The sequence below is a fragment of the Scardinius erythrophthalmus genome (genome assembly GCF_964197995.2).
Source record: "Scardinius erythrophthalmus genome assembly, chromosome: 6".
NCBI lineage: Eukaryota > Metazoa > Chordata > Actinopteri > Cypriniformes > Leuciscidae > Scardinius > Scardinius erythrophthalmus.
Window position 1 is genome coordinate 25,987,007 of NC_138226.1, and position 15,561 is coordinate 26,002,567.

At 38.0% G+C, this 15,561-nt stretch overlaps 2 protein-coding genes across 3 annotated transcripts in view; one reads left to right on the forward strand and one right to left on the reverse strand.

The window, feature by feature from the left end:
- Window positions 1-1,026: 1,026 nt before the first annotated feature.
- Window positions 1,027-12,412, forward strand: LOC308691824 (uncharacterized protein; the record flags this gene model as incomplete). The annotated part of the gene is made up of 7 exons (XM_081367387.1): window positions 1,027-1,492; window positions 5,019-5,240; window positions 7,969-8,139; window positions 8,294-8,425; window positions 8,508-8,677; window positions 11,180-11,416; window positions 12,106-12,412. The coding sequence occupies 7 exons, from the start codon at window positions 1,027-1,029 to the stop codon at window positions 12,289-12,291; spliced, it is 1,584 nt and encodes a 527-aa protein (XP_081223513.1). The 3' UTR covers window positions 12,292-12,412.
- The window catches only part of abcb6b (ATP binding cassette subfamily B member 6 (LAN blood group) b), a 54,980-nt gene continuing 41,733 nt past the window's right edge, over window positions 2,315-15,561 (reverse strand). The window contains exons 18-21 of one of the 2 annotated variants that reach the window (XR_014030367.1): window positions 15,046-15,220; window positions 12,615-13,100; window positions 3,244-3,400; window positions 2,315-2,830 (exon numbers count right to left, since the gene is read on the reverse strand). Coding sequence is in view for 1 of the 2 variants with exons in the window: in XM_081368964.1 (XP_081225090.1) it covers window positions 15,112-15,220 (109 nt within the window). In the remaining variant the exon portion in view is untranslated. Of the gene's footprint in view, window positions 2,831-3,243; window positions 3,401-12,614; window positions 13,101-13,841; window positions 15,221-15,561 lie in introns of those variants that run through there. The other variant, XM_081368964.1, reaches the window with a different exon arrangement.

Here is a 15,561-nt window from a genome sequence, read left to right on the forward strand (position 1 = left end):
ATACTATAAATCAATTATGGTTTAATGTGCAGGAGAGCCGAGGTCCGTTAATCAGAGGCCTTACTGTGGTCAGACAGCAATTTTTTTTTTTTTTGGTCAGACAGCTTGTAGTCAAGTTGAATGACAGTGGACTGTGGAGGCGCACTAACTCACAATAAATGAGAAAACAGCGCTACTCTCTGGTGAAATGCAGTAGCCATGTGGTTTCTACAATCTCTCGCTCTCTCTAAAATTAACATTTTTAATTAAAATTTTCATTATAGTGCTAAATATCAGCTTCAACTATTAGTCAACTTATATATTTATTAATATATACCAAATAAATTCATAAATAATCTTTCTGCCAATAAATGTCAACATAAGGACAAGACTTTTCCCACAGCATTGTAATATCATATATGAAAATTAAAGCATTTTGTCTCCATCTTCCCTTATGCGGCAACACTGTTACCATCATATACTCTCCTATTGAGTAAAGTGTCCGATAAAAAAAGTTGCCTTAGTGTCATCATCTTTTTAATATTTAAAAAAAAAAAACCACTTTATATTATATAGCCATATACAGTCTTAAATAATTTGCAACTTATAGCCTACCTGAAAAGTGGATATTTTTTAGAATATTTCTAAGAAGCACCTTTAAGTTTCATAAGTTTGCAATTTCAAATTAACTTAAAACGTGTCTGATAATGTTTAAAATGTCTTCTTGATAGTGGGAATTACCTGACAGTCATCTCCATCCACCCACCCCCCCCACCCACCCCTCTCTCTCTCTCTCTCTCTCACTCACACTCTCTCTCTCCCTCCCTCCTCCGTTTAACAGCATGTCAGAGCCTGTGGGATGGAGTTCCAGCACATTACTTTCCATCTGGATGCTGCTCTGAGCACCTTTAATGAAGACAGCTGCATCTCTCCAAACTTCACTAGACCCCGGAGTGTCCAACAAACACCTCCAAAGCTCTTTTAAAAGTAACTTTGCCTAAAAGTAACAACCGAGGACATCAAGAGAGATCTTTACACAGCCAAAGCATGAAGCTCCAGTGCGTTTCTCTTCTTCTCTGCGCTTTACTCATTGGCGAGTGCTGCGGGTCTCGTCTGGACCGCTGGGTCAGAACTGGGCTTCAGTACCTGAAGCTCAACCTGTGCCGGAGGGTCTCCTTACCGGAGAGCGAGTGCAAGAAGATGTCCCACCTGCACCTGAGCGGGGTGGTCGTGTACGTGTCCGAGTCCGGCTCGGGGAAAGTGCTGGCGATCCTGCCGGATTCCTACTCGAGCGGTGCGCTGCAGTCCAAGCACAGCGGCTTCTCGGCGGACGCGAGCGCGGATGATGTGAGCAGGACGAATGAAGAGTTGTACCCCGGCGCGAGCGCGCATGACGCCGTGCTGCTACTGGACCCCAGTCCCGGAGAGAGTTTCGGACACCCGGTCGTTCTGTTCTATGTGGACTTCAACATAACCAAGAAGAAATGTGCTCATATGGACGGCATTTATTTGGGTGAGTGAACCGAATCTGATCTGTCAAACCTGAGAATTAAAATTATAAGTGCATAGAAATTTTGCTTTAGTGAATGAATATAAAATGATGTACAAAAATGACCATGCTACAAGTCTTGCTTTATAGTTCTTAATACTGAACCCAATACATTAACCCATTTATTCCCTATTTTCCAATGACTCTCAGATAGCCTAATGTAAGAAGTTTCAAAACAGTTGCAAGAGAGCAAAATAAATCAGATATCCGTAAGACCCAAATTATTTTGACTCTGATATTGTCAGTGAAAAGAGTTTGTCAGTCTTTTTTGTTTAGTTTAAATGTAACAGTACTTTAAAATCGAACAATTGAATAAATGTGAATGATCTGGCCATCAATGTGACTACTGACATGTTCACGTGCACAATGATTTTTATGAGACATAATACATTAATAATAGACCCAAATATGTTTTACTGAACTCTGATACAGATATGGTATCATATTTTAAAGGGGCAAACTATTAAACAGTCCTGTTCAAGACTTTTTACACCATCCAATATGGATAATGATAATTGTGTAAAATAGGCTACACCAACAAGTTCAAACCAAAAGTATTTTTTTATGTTACCAGTGTGATTAAACAAGTTCATATTTTGAGAGTTCCAAATGATTATTTCTGTTTTAGTGCACATTAGCTTCTATCAGGACAACTTACTAATTATAATGACATTATATGTCATTATAATCAATTACTATAATACCATAATAATATGTTTTTACAGCAGCAAAAACGGCACAAAATAATTACACATAAGTGGCATAAATTACACTGTACAAAATACTATAATGCATAATATTTATTTACATTTTATCCATTGAAATAAAACTCTTAAGGGATGGGCACTGAGGAACAGGAAAATCATCCTGCAGATGTGAACAACAGCGAAGCATCACAGAAGCGTGCAGACACGCAAAGGTCTGGATCAGACTGCAAGTTGGGTAAAAGTCTTCCTCAGTGATTTCAAAAGTGAATTATAAAAAGCCATTGTTGCAAAATGTTTTTGTAACACTTCAGGGCATAAACAAAGGTGACATGAAGCTGTGTGAATTGAAGCTGTGTCTGCACGAGGATCCGCTCTTAGGAAGTCGGGCCACAGACCCCCTGCAGGGAAAGTGGAGGGCAGACGCACGACTGAACCGAGAGAGTCATGCATTCACAATAAGAGTGGTCAATAATTCATTCCTGACTGAGAGTTCAGTTCTTAACACTGGGTTCAGAGCCCAGCTGTGCCCCCGGTTCACTATAGTGAGGGGCACAAGTCAACCCATCACTAAACTTGAACATTTGCGCCATCACTGCTGAAAGAGACAAGAAAAGTTGTTGTGATAAAAGCTTATTCTAATACATTTTGTTTTCTACGCTCTTAAATAAAGGTTATTTATGGACATTCCATGAAGAACATTTAACATCCATTGAACCTTTCCTTTGCACTAAAAGGTTCTTTATAGTGGAAAAGGTTCTTTAGATTATTCAAATGTTCTTCACTTTTAGAAAAAAGGGGCTATTTTAAGAACTGTTCGCTGAAAGGTTATTTGGGGAACTAAATTTGGTTCTTCTATGGCATCGCTGTGAACCCCCCCTGTTTTTCAACTGACTGTTTTAAAGTATTAAAGAAATCAGATTGTCTTAAAGTCTCACATTGGCGGCTGATCTGCTAATAAAATCCAGAACAAAGTCATTTAATTTCAATATGATTTCATATGGGCTGTACCTGAAGCTGAAACATTATGCTGGAAGGAAGGAATCAAGAGATATCCATATCCAATACTATGATCCTGGCTACTTAGATATCATCATCTGGTGAATGTTTGAAGGCAACATAGATGTGTCCCTCACTGGCTATGATATCCCATAATCCTTTAGTTAGGCTGTTGGTAGAAAAATAAAAATTGCAAATCAGTGTTGAATAAAGTACATTTATTTACAAACGATATTTTTACTCCTCCTACACTACTGTACAAAAGTTGATCTTTTCATTTGTTTAATCTAAAATACAGCAAAACAGTAATATTGTAAACATGATCCTTCAGAAATCATTCTAATATGCTAAATTGGTGCTCAAGACACATTTCTTATTATTATCAATGTTGAAAACAGATGTGCTGCTTAACCGTTTTGTGGAAACCATGATATATTGTGTTTTTTTCAGGATTCTCCGATGAATCTGCCTTAAGCTTTGGACACAGCCATGGCAATTATGTAAATATATTTAAATAAACTCTCATTTAAAGACAATTCGTGAAGACTAAGCACACATGTTGTCCTCGAGCCTTCCTCAAATGAAATAGTTTCAAGAAATATATTTGGTAACTGAAGACTAAATGAAGCTCAGGAAGGGCTATAATGAGCGAACACATTAGAAATGACAAACAAAGAATGCTCTGGTTTACACATGAGCTCAAGGCAGCAAGGCTTGTGTGACTCAGTTCAAATCTGGAATCGTTTTCAAGTCTCGCTGTGTCCAAGCTTGACCATCTCATCTGAGGTTTTGGTGATAATCAGAGACTGGAATGAAAAGCTGGGTTTAGTTCTGGCCACATTTAAAATCATCCCGAGTCTCTCCGCGTTTTTGTAATGGGCCTCCGGATGCAACTGACCACAGAGAGAGACTCATTAGAGCTACTGATGCTCTCACATTCCCAAATCACGGCCAGCCAAGGAAACCTTTCATTATGAGAGGCAATTTTAGTTGTTAAGTGAAATGGATTTATAATAGCTAGTGATTACACCTCCTGCGCTGCTGTCCAATTCAGGATTCCTCAGCGTGAAACTGATAAAAATTGCTTGGCGTCAATAGCCAAAGTGCGGCATGTGTTTGAATGGATAGTTTGGAGTTATGGCAGATTACCGAAGGAATGCAAGCTGCTCTGCCCAGACTGATGCTATGCCTGTTTAAAAGTCATTATTATTGCTTTTTCTGAAAGGACAGTTTCTCTTTGTCACTTTCTCAGGGTAGAAATTAGCATTGCAGGCTTTCTTATTAAAGCCAGGTGGACGATCACATGACAGCGGCGGAGCAATAAACCCTGGACAAATGACGCTGAATGTTCTCATCTATCCAGCTCATGGGGTTTTCACACAAACATCACGCAAATTTTGACACTGGCATGTTCTTGAATGATCACCAGGCAATAAAACAAAAAACATCCCTTATTATCAGGGATTGCTGCTTGGATAAATGTTTCAATAAACAACTATAACTATCTAGGGCCAGGGTTTTTTAAACTTTTAGATGCAACGGACCCTCAAATATGATCATCCTTATCCTAAAATTTAAAAGGCGTATATATCTTTTATAAACACCTAATTTATACACTGGAAAATCTAATGACTTTTTACATTTTTTTCTAGTCTAATTTTATTTTTTAAATAGTATTTCTCTAGGCTTTTCCACGGACACCCCGTCGCTCCCCCTGGTTGAAAACCCCAGCTGATCCAGCTGATTGTATATGTACATTAACTGTTTCATGCAATATATCTATACAGGGGAGGAGTGCTTGACGATGGCTGTGAAAACACGCTGCCAGAACCAGCTGAAGCGGAGGAGGAGTCGCAGCGATCGCATGGCGAGCCGAGCGAGGGCCCGCAGGAGTACGGTGGCAAGACCCAGCCGTGTGGAGCACAACAGCGGACTCTGTGAGATTCACTTTCTCCCTCTGGTTGTGGGAGTGAAAGACAGCAACCGAACACAACGCCTGCGCTGTGCAGGTGAGTCAGCAAATTGTGAAGTTGAACAGGTTTAATTATCTTTGGACTCTAAGGAGCAAGCAATGGAAGCATTTAGTTGCACTTTATTTCAAGGTGACGTAGTTACATACTCACTCAAATAAGTACTGAGAAATATTAAATTAACTACATGTACTTACTATAGAGTTACGGTTAGGGTTTGGTTTAGAGTTAATTACTTGTAATTATTCATAATTTACTGTTATTACTTTAGTAAGTACATGTAGTAGCATTTAACTGTGTCACCTTAAAATAAAGTGTAACCAAAAATGGTTTTGTTGTTGTTGCTGTCACAGAGACAAGTGTGACTTCCTTCCTTAGAACACCTATTTAAGTAAAGTATGCACTACAAAATAATTGTCAGTACTTTTAAAGTCATTTTGGAATAAAAGTTATTTCGCATTATTTCTGTTTAATAATTCCAGTTATTAACTCCTAATAACTGACCATTGTTAATATCTTAATGCAAAAATAATCTGAAAAATATAGCTGCAAGCACCAAATAACGGGGTTCAAGCATTTTAAGACCTTCATGCCAACTATGCTGTTAAGGTCTAGGCCAGGGGTGCCCAACCCTGCTCCTGCCGATCGACTCTCCTGCACAGTTTATCTCCAACCCTAATCATACACACCTGAAGCAACCAATTAATGTCTTCAGGATCACTTGAAAATTAAAGGTAGGTGTGTTTGATTAGGGTTGGAGATGAACTGTGCAGGACAGTCGATCGGCAGGAGCAGGGTTGGGCACCCCTGGTCTAGGCCAACCCGAAATGTAGGGCTGACAGACTGACACCATAAAATATCCACGATGGAGAATATGCTAAAACACATTCACAAAAGAATGAAAGGCTTAAACAATAATACTTAATATAGACTAAGCATGCTTACACACACACATGCACACATTTTGTTTTACAGATACAGAGATTTGAAATATATGATGGGTAACAAAATGTTTACTGCAAGTGTCCTCTGTAAAACAATTGTCAAAACTAATGTTTCGATAGATATGAAGTGATGGATTTTGATAAAATATGATTATAAATGTTATAATAGTGATTTTATAATTTCTAAATATGAATTATAGAAACACATTAGTAAGTAGTAAGAAAGACTATTATAACCAGCAGAGGACCAATATAATTTTCAGGTGTCATTGCAATCATAATGTGATATTGCAAAATATGATGCATAAAATGAACAATTGAAGAGGTAAATTTTGACAGTCATTTGTAATGTTATTTTAATGATTTTATGAAGTTTAAATGTGATTTCAAATGCAAAATCCTTGAAAATGAGCCAATGAGTGCTATCCTCTTCTATTGTGTGGTGGTTTTGTTTTAGATATAGATATTTAACCCCTTTATAGGCAAAGATTGCAGATAGCCCCAGATTATTGTTGTTAAACATTCACTGCATTTTAAAACATCACACTTTTACTTGATCTGGACAAACTTGAGCATCATTAGAAAGATTAAAGACTCCAGCTTTGATATTTGACCTCTGTTTATGATTATTATTATTTGTGTTCACATACATAAAAAAAACTATAGGGTCTCAGAACTTGATGTTTGAGCTGCTGGTTACAAAAACATCAGTGGAAAAAGACAGCTTTTTGCACTTTCAGGTCATTCATCATTGAAAAATCAAGCGCTGCACGCTTGAACCCCTAAAAAATGAAAGACATACAATATAGTTTATAGAATAACTTTCTAATGGCCAGCTAAATAAACTATATGCTTATTAATAAGGCATTTGCATAAAAAATCTTGTTATATTGTGGTTTCGTATATTGATCGTTTAAATTACACTGATTCATTTTGACGTTGATAGTGTTGCCATTGAAATGCATAATTCCGATTCCGAGAAGAGTTCTGAGTAGAAATATTTCTTAATATTTCAGTTTAATAATTCCTATAACTGACTATTGTTAATGTCTAAATAATGCTATTATTTGAAAATAAACAAAAGACATAAAAGTTTAATTGTACACTGTAAAAAATTATATGATCAATAAGTTGACAACGTTTTCACATCGCTTTAACTCATCAAAATAAGCAATTTTCAACTTTTTTTAAAGTTATACAAGATTAAAATTTTTAAAAGTCTGTGTAATGTTAAGTTGAAATTACTTTTTTTTGTTTTTTTACAGTGTAAATATCTTTTTGACAATGTTCAAGCATTTCCATAACAACTGTTACTTGTTATATTCGTCTATTGATCGCTCAAATTACACAGATTCATTTTGGCGTTAATGTTGCCATAAAATTGCTTAATTACGAGTCTGAGTTATCTAGTAATTACAGTAATTCAGCAGCATAAAGGAGTGGTCACATTAGCGATGTTTTGATGAAATTTCATGGGCAAAAATGTCCATAGTCATACTTTCAAATCAAGCACACTTTGTCAGACAGAAACAAAGCGGCGAATTTGTGCAATACTGATGAGAAATCTGCTCGTGGAAATCTTTCGCCCACACTCAAAATTCCCAATTGCACAGATTCCTAAAGGAATAACTCAACCACAAAAATGTGCTGAATGGTACATGTGACCGCACCTTAAATGACAGTATAATATTTAGTGTTAACCATGTCATGTTTGGGGTTGAAAGTTCGAAAAATGGTTTGAAGTCATTCTGAAATTCTTCTCTCCTACTTTTTGATCCTGCGCACTTGAAACCTAAAGCTAAGTGATGTGGTTGTTGCTGTAGATCACCCAGACTTTGCCAGATGCCCACAGCCTTTGCCACTGACCAGCCCCAGCGCCCCCATCTCCAGCTGCGAGCTCAATAAAAACACCCGACGGTGCCATCAGCAACGCCTGGCCACACACCTGTCCTGCCGCCTCTACCAGACCTGTGATCATGCAGTTCTCTTGTCAGGTACAAAAACACAGACTCAAAGAACTCGTTTGTATGATCTGACCCTAGATCCGCTTATTGCTGTTTGAAATGCTGCATGGACGAATACTTGGACTTATCAGCTGTCTCAGGAATGCAGCTCTTTTTCCGTAACCTTTGACCTGTGCACGTGCAGGTGGCTGGCAGGAGCAGATAACATACCAGCGGCATGCGCAGAACCTGCAGCTCTTCTACCAGATGCTGAGGAACAACGGCTTCCATAAGGACCACATTAAGACGTTCTTTGCTGGGAACGGACAGGTAGCAGGTCAGAGGACATTTTAAGACATTTCAGTTTTTATTGAAGTATGCTTTACATTCAGGTTCAAGAATTGCCTTTATTTCCACAGCTAAAGAGACAGAGGGGATGTATCCAGCCACAGAGAAAGAGGTCATCAGGAACCACATTTCCTACATCTGCCGAAAGCAGCACTGCGTGGATTCTCTGGTTCTGTACTTGAACAGCCCCACACGCAACGACGGCACCATGCTGCTTTGGGACCGCAATAACAACGGCATTGTGAGTGTGTGTGCGTCTGATCAGACATTCCGATGGTCATGTACTGTAGTATAACTAGTACTGCATCGGGACTGGATACACTTAAGTTAATGTTCAAACTTCTAGTGTCACCAAAAAAAAAAAAAAAAACACATGAAGAATCACTACAGAACACAACAATATTTGCCCAATTTTTACAGTGGCCTCGGTTCCCAATAGTATTTTTCTCTTTCATTGTCAACGATTACTTTTTTTATTAGAAACAAAGTTATATAAAAATTTGAAAGAAGACTAAATGTACAAGAATTGTGTATGAGGCAACAAACTACTCATCCCATGACCCCAATGATATAATAAAAAAATTATCAAAAAAAAAAAAAAACCTTTAGAATTATTCAAATACACAGATATATACAATACAGTACAGTTCAGTTTTTTGACAGAAATTAATACTTTTATTTGGCAAGGATGCACTAAATTGATCAAAAGTGAGTTTTTTTTTCATTTATATTGTAACAAAATTTCTCTATTTCAAATAAATGCTGTTCTTAAGAAATGTTTCTTGAGGAGCAAATCAGCATTAGAATGATTTCTGAAAGATCATGTGACACTGAAGACTGGAGTAATGATGCTGAAAATTCAGCTTTACATCACAGGAATAATGTAATAATAAGGAATAAAATAAATGAAAAATCAAATAAAATTGTAGATTGAAGAGATAAAAATCAGGTTGTGTCATTTGATAAAGTGCTTGGAAGCAAGAGAACTTTTGGCACAAATTCCATGTCTGCAGGAACAGCAGGATTTCTTTATGACTACGATTAGTGTAGTTCTTCACTCAGAATTAAGCCATTTAACACAACTGTTTAAAAAGGAAATTGAAATCACACTGATTTACGGCTTTCAACAGAAGCATACATTGTAGCTTAATCTCGGACATCATGGTAGGTCTGTTTTTAATGGTCTAGTTTATTTATTTTTAACTTTCAGAACCGCACTGTTGAGCTCTGAAGTGGTTTAAACTCTGTTTTAAAAAAAAAAGAAATTCTTAGCTCGGTGGATTTCTAGTAACAGGATTGTATTTTCACAGTCAGGCCTACTATGTTATTCTGAAGGTGCTGCTGAGGTAGATTTGTTTTAAATGTGGGGTTCCTGGAAGCACGGAGAGGACAGATGAATAAGAAGAGTTTAGGAATCTCTTATCTTCCCGTAAATGAATCCAACGTGTTTCCCCAAGCCCACCACTTCAAAGCGCCCACTAACCAAAGGATAAAAGTATTACGCTAATGGTAGATGACTTCTGGTTGACTCTCATCTGTTCATTTGGTTTCATTTCTTGGAAGGGATGAATATGTAGACACTCTGCACTTTGGCGGTTCTCTCTGCTAATGAGAACGCCACCTGTGCAGCAAACATCCAAGAAGGGGATGCTTTATCAAACCGTATTCCCTTAATGCACACGGACAACCCGGAGCAGACTCCTCGCTTAACAAGAAAGATGAGAGAGATTAGATCGAATTTCATAGAGAAATATGGCACAATCTTAAGTCCCCAATCTTATTACTAAACACAGACAGGTCCTTTTATCGACTCACAATAGATCAGCCATGCACCTCATGCCTCTTTCATCTATCATTAATACAATCATTCCAGAAACTGTGCGCACATTTAATTATATTGCTTTTATAAAGTACTCTCATGTTGCCTCACCAAAATCCCACAATCCTTTGCAAAAAGGTGGTCAGTAATCCCGGCCATATGTTTAGAGCAGGGCAAACAGAAGGGAGCAGACTGCACAGTAAAGCCCACCCTTCCATGACAATGGGGACAGACTCTCTAGGGACAAAGGCAACAACCTGATCCCCAGACAGGGATGTAGTGACAAAGGGGGGCTTGAGAGACAAGGACCACACAGGATCAGGGCCACCAGACGCTCGGCTTCCCACAGGAAAGCTGCTCATTTCTTCTTAAAGTAGAAAGAGTTCGACAAACTGTTCATTTCAACAACTGCCATTAGCATGAATGTCAGGACAAATGAATGCCCGCTTGAAGATCCTTACAGTCATTTTAGTGAGAAAACTGAAAAACTAATTAAGAGAAAAATGAAGATAAGAGGGAAAATATATAATAAAAGTAATATTATTCTCTCATAATTAATTAATTATTAATATAATTTTTTATGAATAGTAATATACACTGTTAGGGTTAGTAATCTATATTTTAAGGAATTGTAAGAAATGAATACTTTTATACAACAAGGAAAGGATCCATTAAGGATGGAAGACAATATATAATGTTTAATGTATACAAAAGATTGCTATTTCAAATAAATACGGTTCTTTTGAAATGTGTATTCATAAAAATATGCTGAAAAAATAATTAAGCAGCTTTAAAGGGAAAATTCTGTCATTATTTACTCACCCTCATGTTGTAATGAATTGCATTATAAGTGAAACTATCTATAAAACATATCATAATGTATGACAGGAAAGCTCTATATGATATGTTTTTTTTTTTCTCCAGGCAGATCTGAAGGAGCGTTACTCCGTGGGGGAACTGTTGGCAGATCTAGCCGGATGCAAGGCCAGTCGGGTGCTGCTCTTTGTGGAGCAGAGCTACAGTGGAGCCCTCAGCAAGAGACTGATGGGATCTCTCAAACACGTCAATGTCGTGCTGCTCAACGGGCTGCCCTGGGTGCAAACGGCTGAGTTCTGGTCCTCTCTGCACCCATCTGACTGCCTCATAGACCACCTCAGTAAGGTGAGACTTTAAAAGCCTTTACACAACCATACCTTATGAATCTGGGCTGTTCGGATCACTCCGTTTTAAACTTTTTTACAGCGGGTGCGACCATTTGTAACTTGGATGCGTCTTTCTTCCAGAATCATCCGCATCCAGTTATTTTAGCTGTACAAAAACAGTATGCTTCTTGATATAGTATTTATTAATAATCGTAGTTTTACAATTTACTGCACTGTTAATGAAAGAGCTAACATGATCAAACAATGAACATATCAATGTTTATTAACTAACGATAAAGATTAATATTAAATCAACGGCTCACTGTTGAATTAACATTAACTGATGGGAACTTATTGTAACGCATTACTGAAATTCCTACAGCTGCTCTTTTCTTTGTGAAAAGTGAAAGGGGATAGAGACTGTCAAACTCCAAGATGAGAAAGTAGTTCTACGTTTATAACCTACATCCTACGACTCTTGTACTTTACTCTGCTAAGTCTTATTACACATGTTCTGTGGAACAGACCCAAATCCAAAAAAGCCATTTCTAACTGAAATATGGTCACAAGACAAATGGTTTGGCGTCGATGTGTTATTCTTGTAGTCGATACAACTTTTAGATTTGGAATAACAACTCATATTTCTGTCTGTTTTCCACACAAAGCTATCTTATGAATTGGTTCTCTCTTCCCTTAATCCATCACTAGAGTTCTGTGACGTCCCGACTGGGCGATGCTGCTCTGGGTCTGGTGAACGTGACTTTGGCCGGCGCTCCGTGTAACTCCACCCCACCCCTCACCGAGGCCGAGATGAGGAAGGAGTACATGGGCTGCCAGAACCTGCCTACGGCTCTGTGGTACCAAAAACGGCCCAAGAACGACAACAGCAACTGACCGCTTCCAGGACGCTTCCTGACAACTCTACTGTTTCCAATACGTAATTCGGACACTCCAGTGGAGTACTTCCATGGAAAACAAGTACCAACGAGTAGTCCTAGAAGTATGATTTTGTATAATGCACAAACTTCAAATCCATGACCAGCCCTTTCCTCTCACAAACACACACACAAGATCTACCTGTGTGTGCGCACTTAATTCACCTCTATGATGCACATAGACCCTGACAAGCTGTTGAGGAACGGAGACTACATAATGTGTGCTTAAGAAGAGATGGTAATGCAGGACAGAGAGAGAGAAAGCGTCTGACATGTCCTCACTGTGAACCCCAGTTCCGCCGCTTGCCGCTCCGTAGAAGGCGTCCCGTGGGGAGCGTCCCATGCAAACTTCTCCTCTCTCCGCCTGCCGCGGGGGTTCAGCGGAGGGGCATCCGCGCTCCTTTACCAGAGTGCTCTTCCGTGGGTCATCGCACAGGGCGCGCCTGGAACTGAACAATGGTGACAAGGCCACTCTGAAACACACCTCGCACTCACTTGAACATTTCAGGACAAATCTCCTTGTCCCTCTTTCAGCTCAATTAGGGACAGGGCGGTCCAGCATGATTTAGTAATGAGAAATGTTCACTCACCACGTCTGGACCCAAGCAGACACTGGGCTCTGCAAGCATGTATTTAAGTCAGACCTCTTATTCCACGCTGAACTAACCACTCTGTCCACAGTATTACCTTATCGCCGCAAACATTTAAACGCCAACCACTGATAATGTTGACAGTGATGAGAAGGTATTTCAGGCTCCACGCCAGCTCCTGTGGGAATTCATACACATTCTTCAGAAATTACATACAGTAGGACGACATTTTTCCGCAGTGCATCTACACACTTCAGAAACATACACTAACATTCAAAAGTTTGGGGTCGGTAAGATTTTTAAAAATGTTTTTGAAAGAAGTCTCTTATGCTCAACAAGGCTGCATTTATTTGATCAAATATACAGTATAAATGGTTAAATTGTTGAATATTACAATTTAAAAACAAATCTCTTAATTTATTTTCATCCTTCAGAAATCTCAACAAACATTCATTATTCATGTTGAGAACAGTTTAAATAGAACAGCATTCATTTGAAGTCACATTATAAATGCCTCTTCTCTAACTTTTGATCAATATATGTATCCTTACTGAATAAAATTAGTACTTTCTTAAAAAAAAAAAAAAAAAACACGTACTAACGCCAAACTTTTCAACCAACTTCCACAACTTCCTTCTTGCTTTCCCCATTATATTGATGTGAGCAGTTCAAAGCCCCATGACACCTCAGTGCATTGTAGTCAATCATTAACTCTACGTCCAAGCCTAAATCATTACAGATAAATATCTGTTTTTGTATAGTTCAGAAATGTGTTATCCTGTAAATATTTCTGTCATGTTCTACTTAATGAATGAATTATAATGTCAGTTGTCTTAAAGGAATATACATGTACTTGTTTGTGTTAAACCGTAGCTGGAGTGAAAAGATGTAAATACTCTAAATAAATTAACTTTTGTAAATAGTCAGGGTTGTATTTATTTACAAACTTTTGTTTTAAAATGAAGTACTTGACCAACTTGTGCACATTCCACACGAAAAAAGAAAAGAAAAAGAAAAACACATTACAAAATTCAGTTAATGTTTTCATGAAATGCAGCAGCCAAAATCATTAGAGGGTATCGTCAGGCTACAGAGTCAGACTATTCTTTGTGTTCCTGAACGTTTCCATGGTTCATGTAAGCCCCTTAAATATCTTTCACCTTTAGAAAAGCAGTTTAAAAATAGTTATATTAAATTCAATACTTTCAAAAAAAGAAAGTTTTCCAAATAATATGGAAAGACACCAAAAAGAAAAGTTTACTGCGTGTCAAACATATCCCTTTAAGTTCAGCATGTCATTAATATTAAAATACTGGTTTAATGTACAGTAGATGAGTATTTTCCATAAAAAAAATGGAATATATAAAAAATGAATCTCAAACTATAAATGTGAACAACAGAGATATTATAGAGCTTTGGACTTTATCAAGTGTAAAGAGGAATACATTGTTTATTTGGTTTGGTAAAGCATCCACACTTTGGTGAAAGTTTTTGACCATGAGCATGTTACCTACAGTTCCCATATTTAGAAATTCCTATATTTATGAAAATAGAGATACTTCCATTCCTCCTCTGTCTACTGTGATGAATAAGAGTGTAAACAAAGGAAGTGATATAAAAACACAATGTAACAGAAATGACTGAATATAGTCACCACATGACCGTATTTTTATACTACTGCTGTTTCCTAAACATTAAAGGGATACTACACCAAAAAAAAAAAAAAAAAAAAAAAAAAAATCTGTTATCATTTACCTTTCTTCTGTGGGAAATAAAAGGAGAATCTTTTGTCTCAGTGTTTGTTTGTTTTTCTCCATACAATGAAAGTCAATAAGGACCAAACAGTCTAGTTACAATCATTCTTCAAAATATCGTCTTCATTTTCCACAGAAGAAATAAAGTCATTCAGATTGGAATGACATGAGGGTGGGTAAATGACGACAGACATTTCTTTTAGGGTGAACTAACCCTTTAACATATCTAGAGGTACTCAATGATTGGTTGATCTTTAAGCAGACCTGTGTAATTGTTCCCTGAGAAACACTCTTGTTAGTTCATTACTTCAGTGCAGTCTGGTGCCCCTCTGTCTGAGATGAAGTTTGGAGCTCAGTGGGCTCTTTTACCATTTTCCTGATTGATTTCACCCATCATCATTCATCATCGCTGCTCCATCAGCTTCAGCCGCTCTGCTATGGCTCCTGCGGTTGTTCTTCTGTGGAGACCTCTGACTCTGGGGTTTGCTGCTGTTTTAACCACATAGCTGCGTACAGTCCCCCCATGGCCAGCAGCTCCTCATGCCTACAGACAGAGAGCAGTCAGAGACATTAGCAGACAGACCACAAGAGAAATTGCAACATTAAATATGGTGGCTGTAGAGTCCAAAACACACTGCACCGACCATCGACCAGCGACATTTCATTGGGTTTCATTGTTGGTTTTTGGCAATTGAACATGTTGAATCTGCATTTGTCAGGTCGTGGAATTTCTAAAAAGTGACGTACTGTAATCTGGTGATGGTCCTTGTTGGTCAGTGTTGGTCGGTAGAATGTGAATTGGCCTTACACCTTGGAAGCTACACCTTTCAGTGTTTATTTAAAAAAAATGGGAGTTAAACTTCAGCACAGCCAACAGTTTTTGAT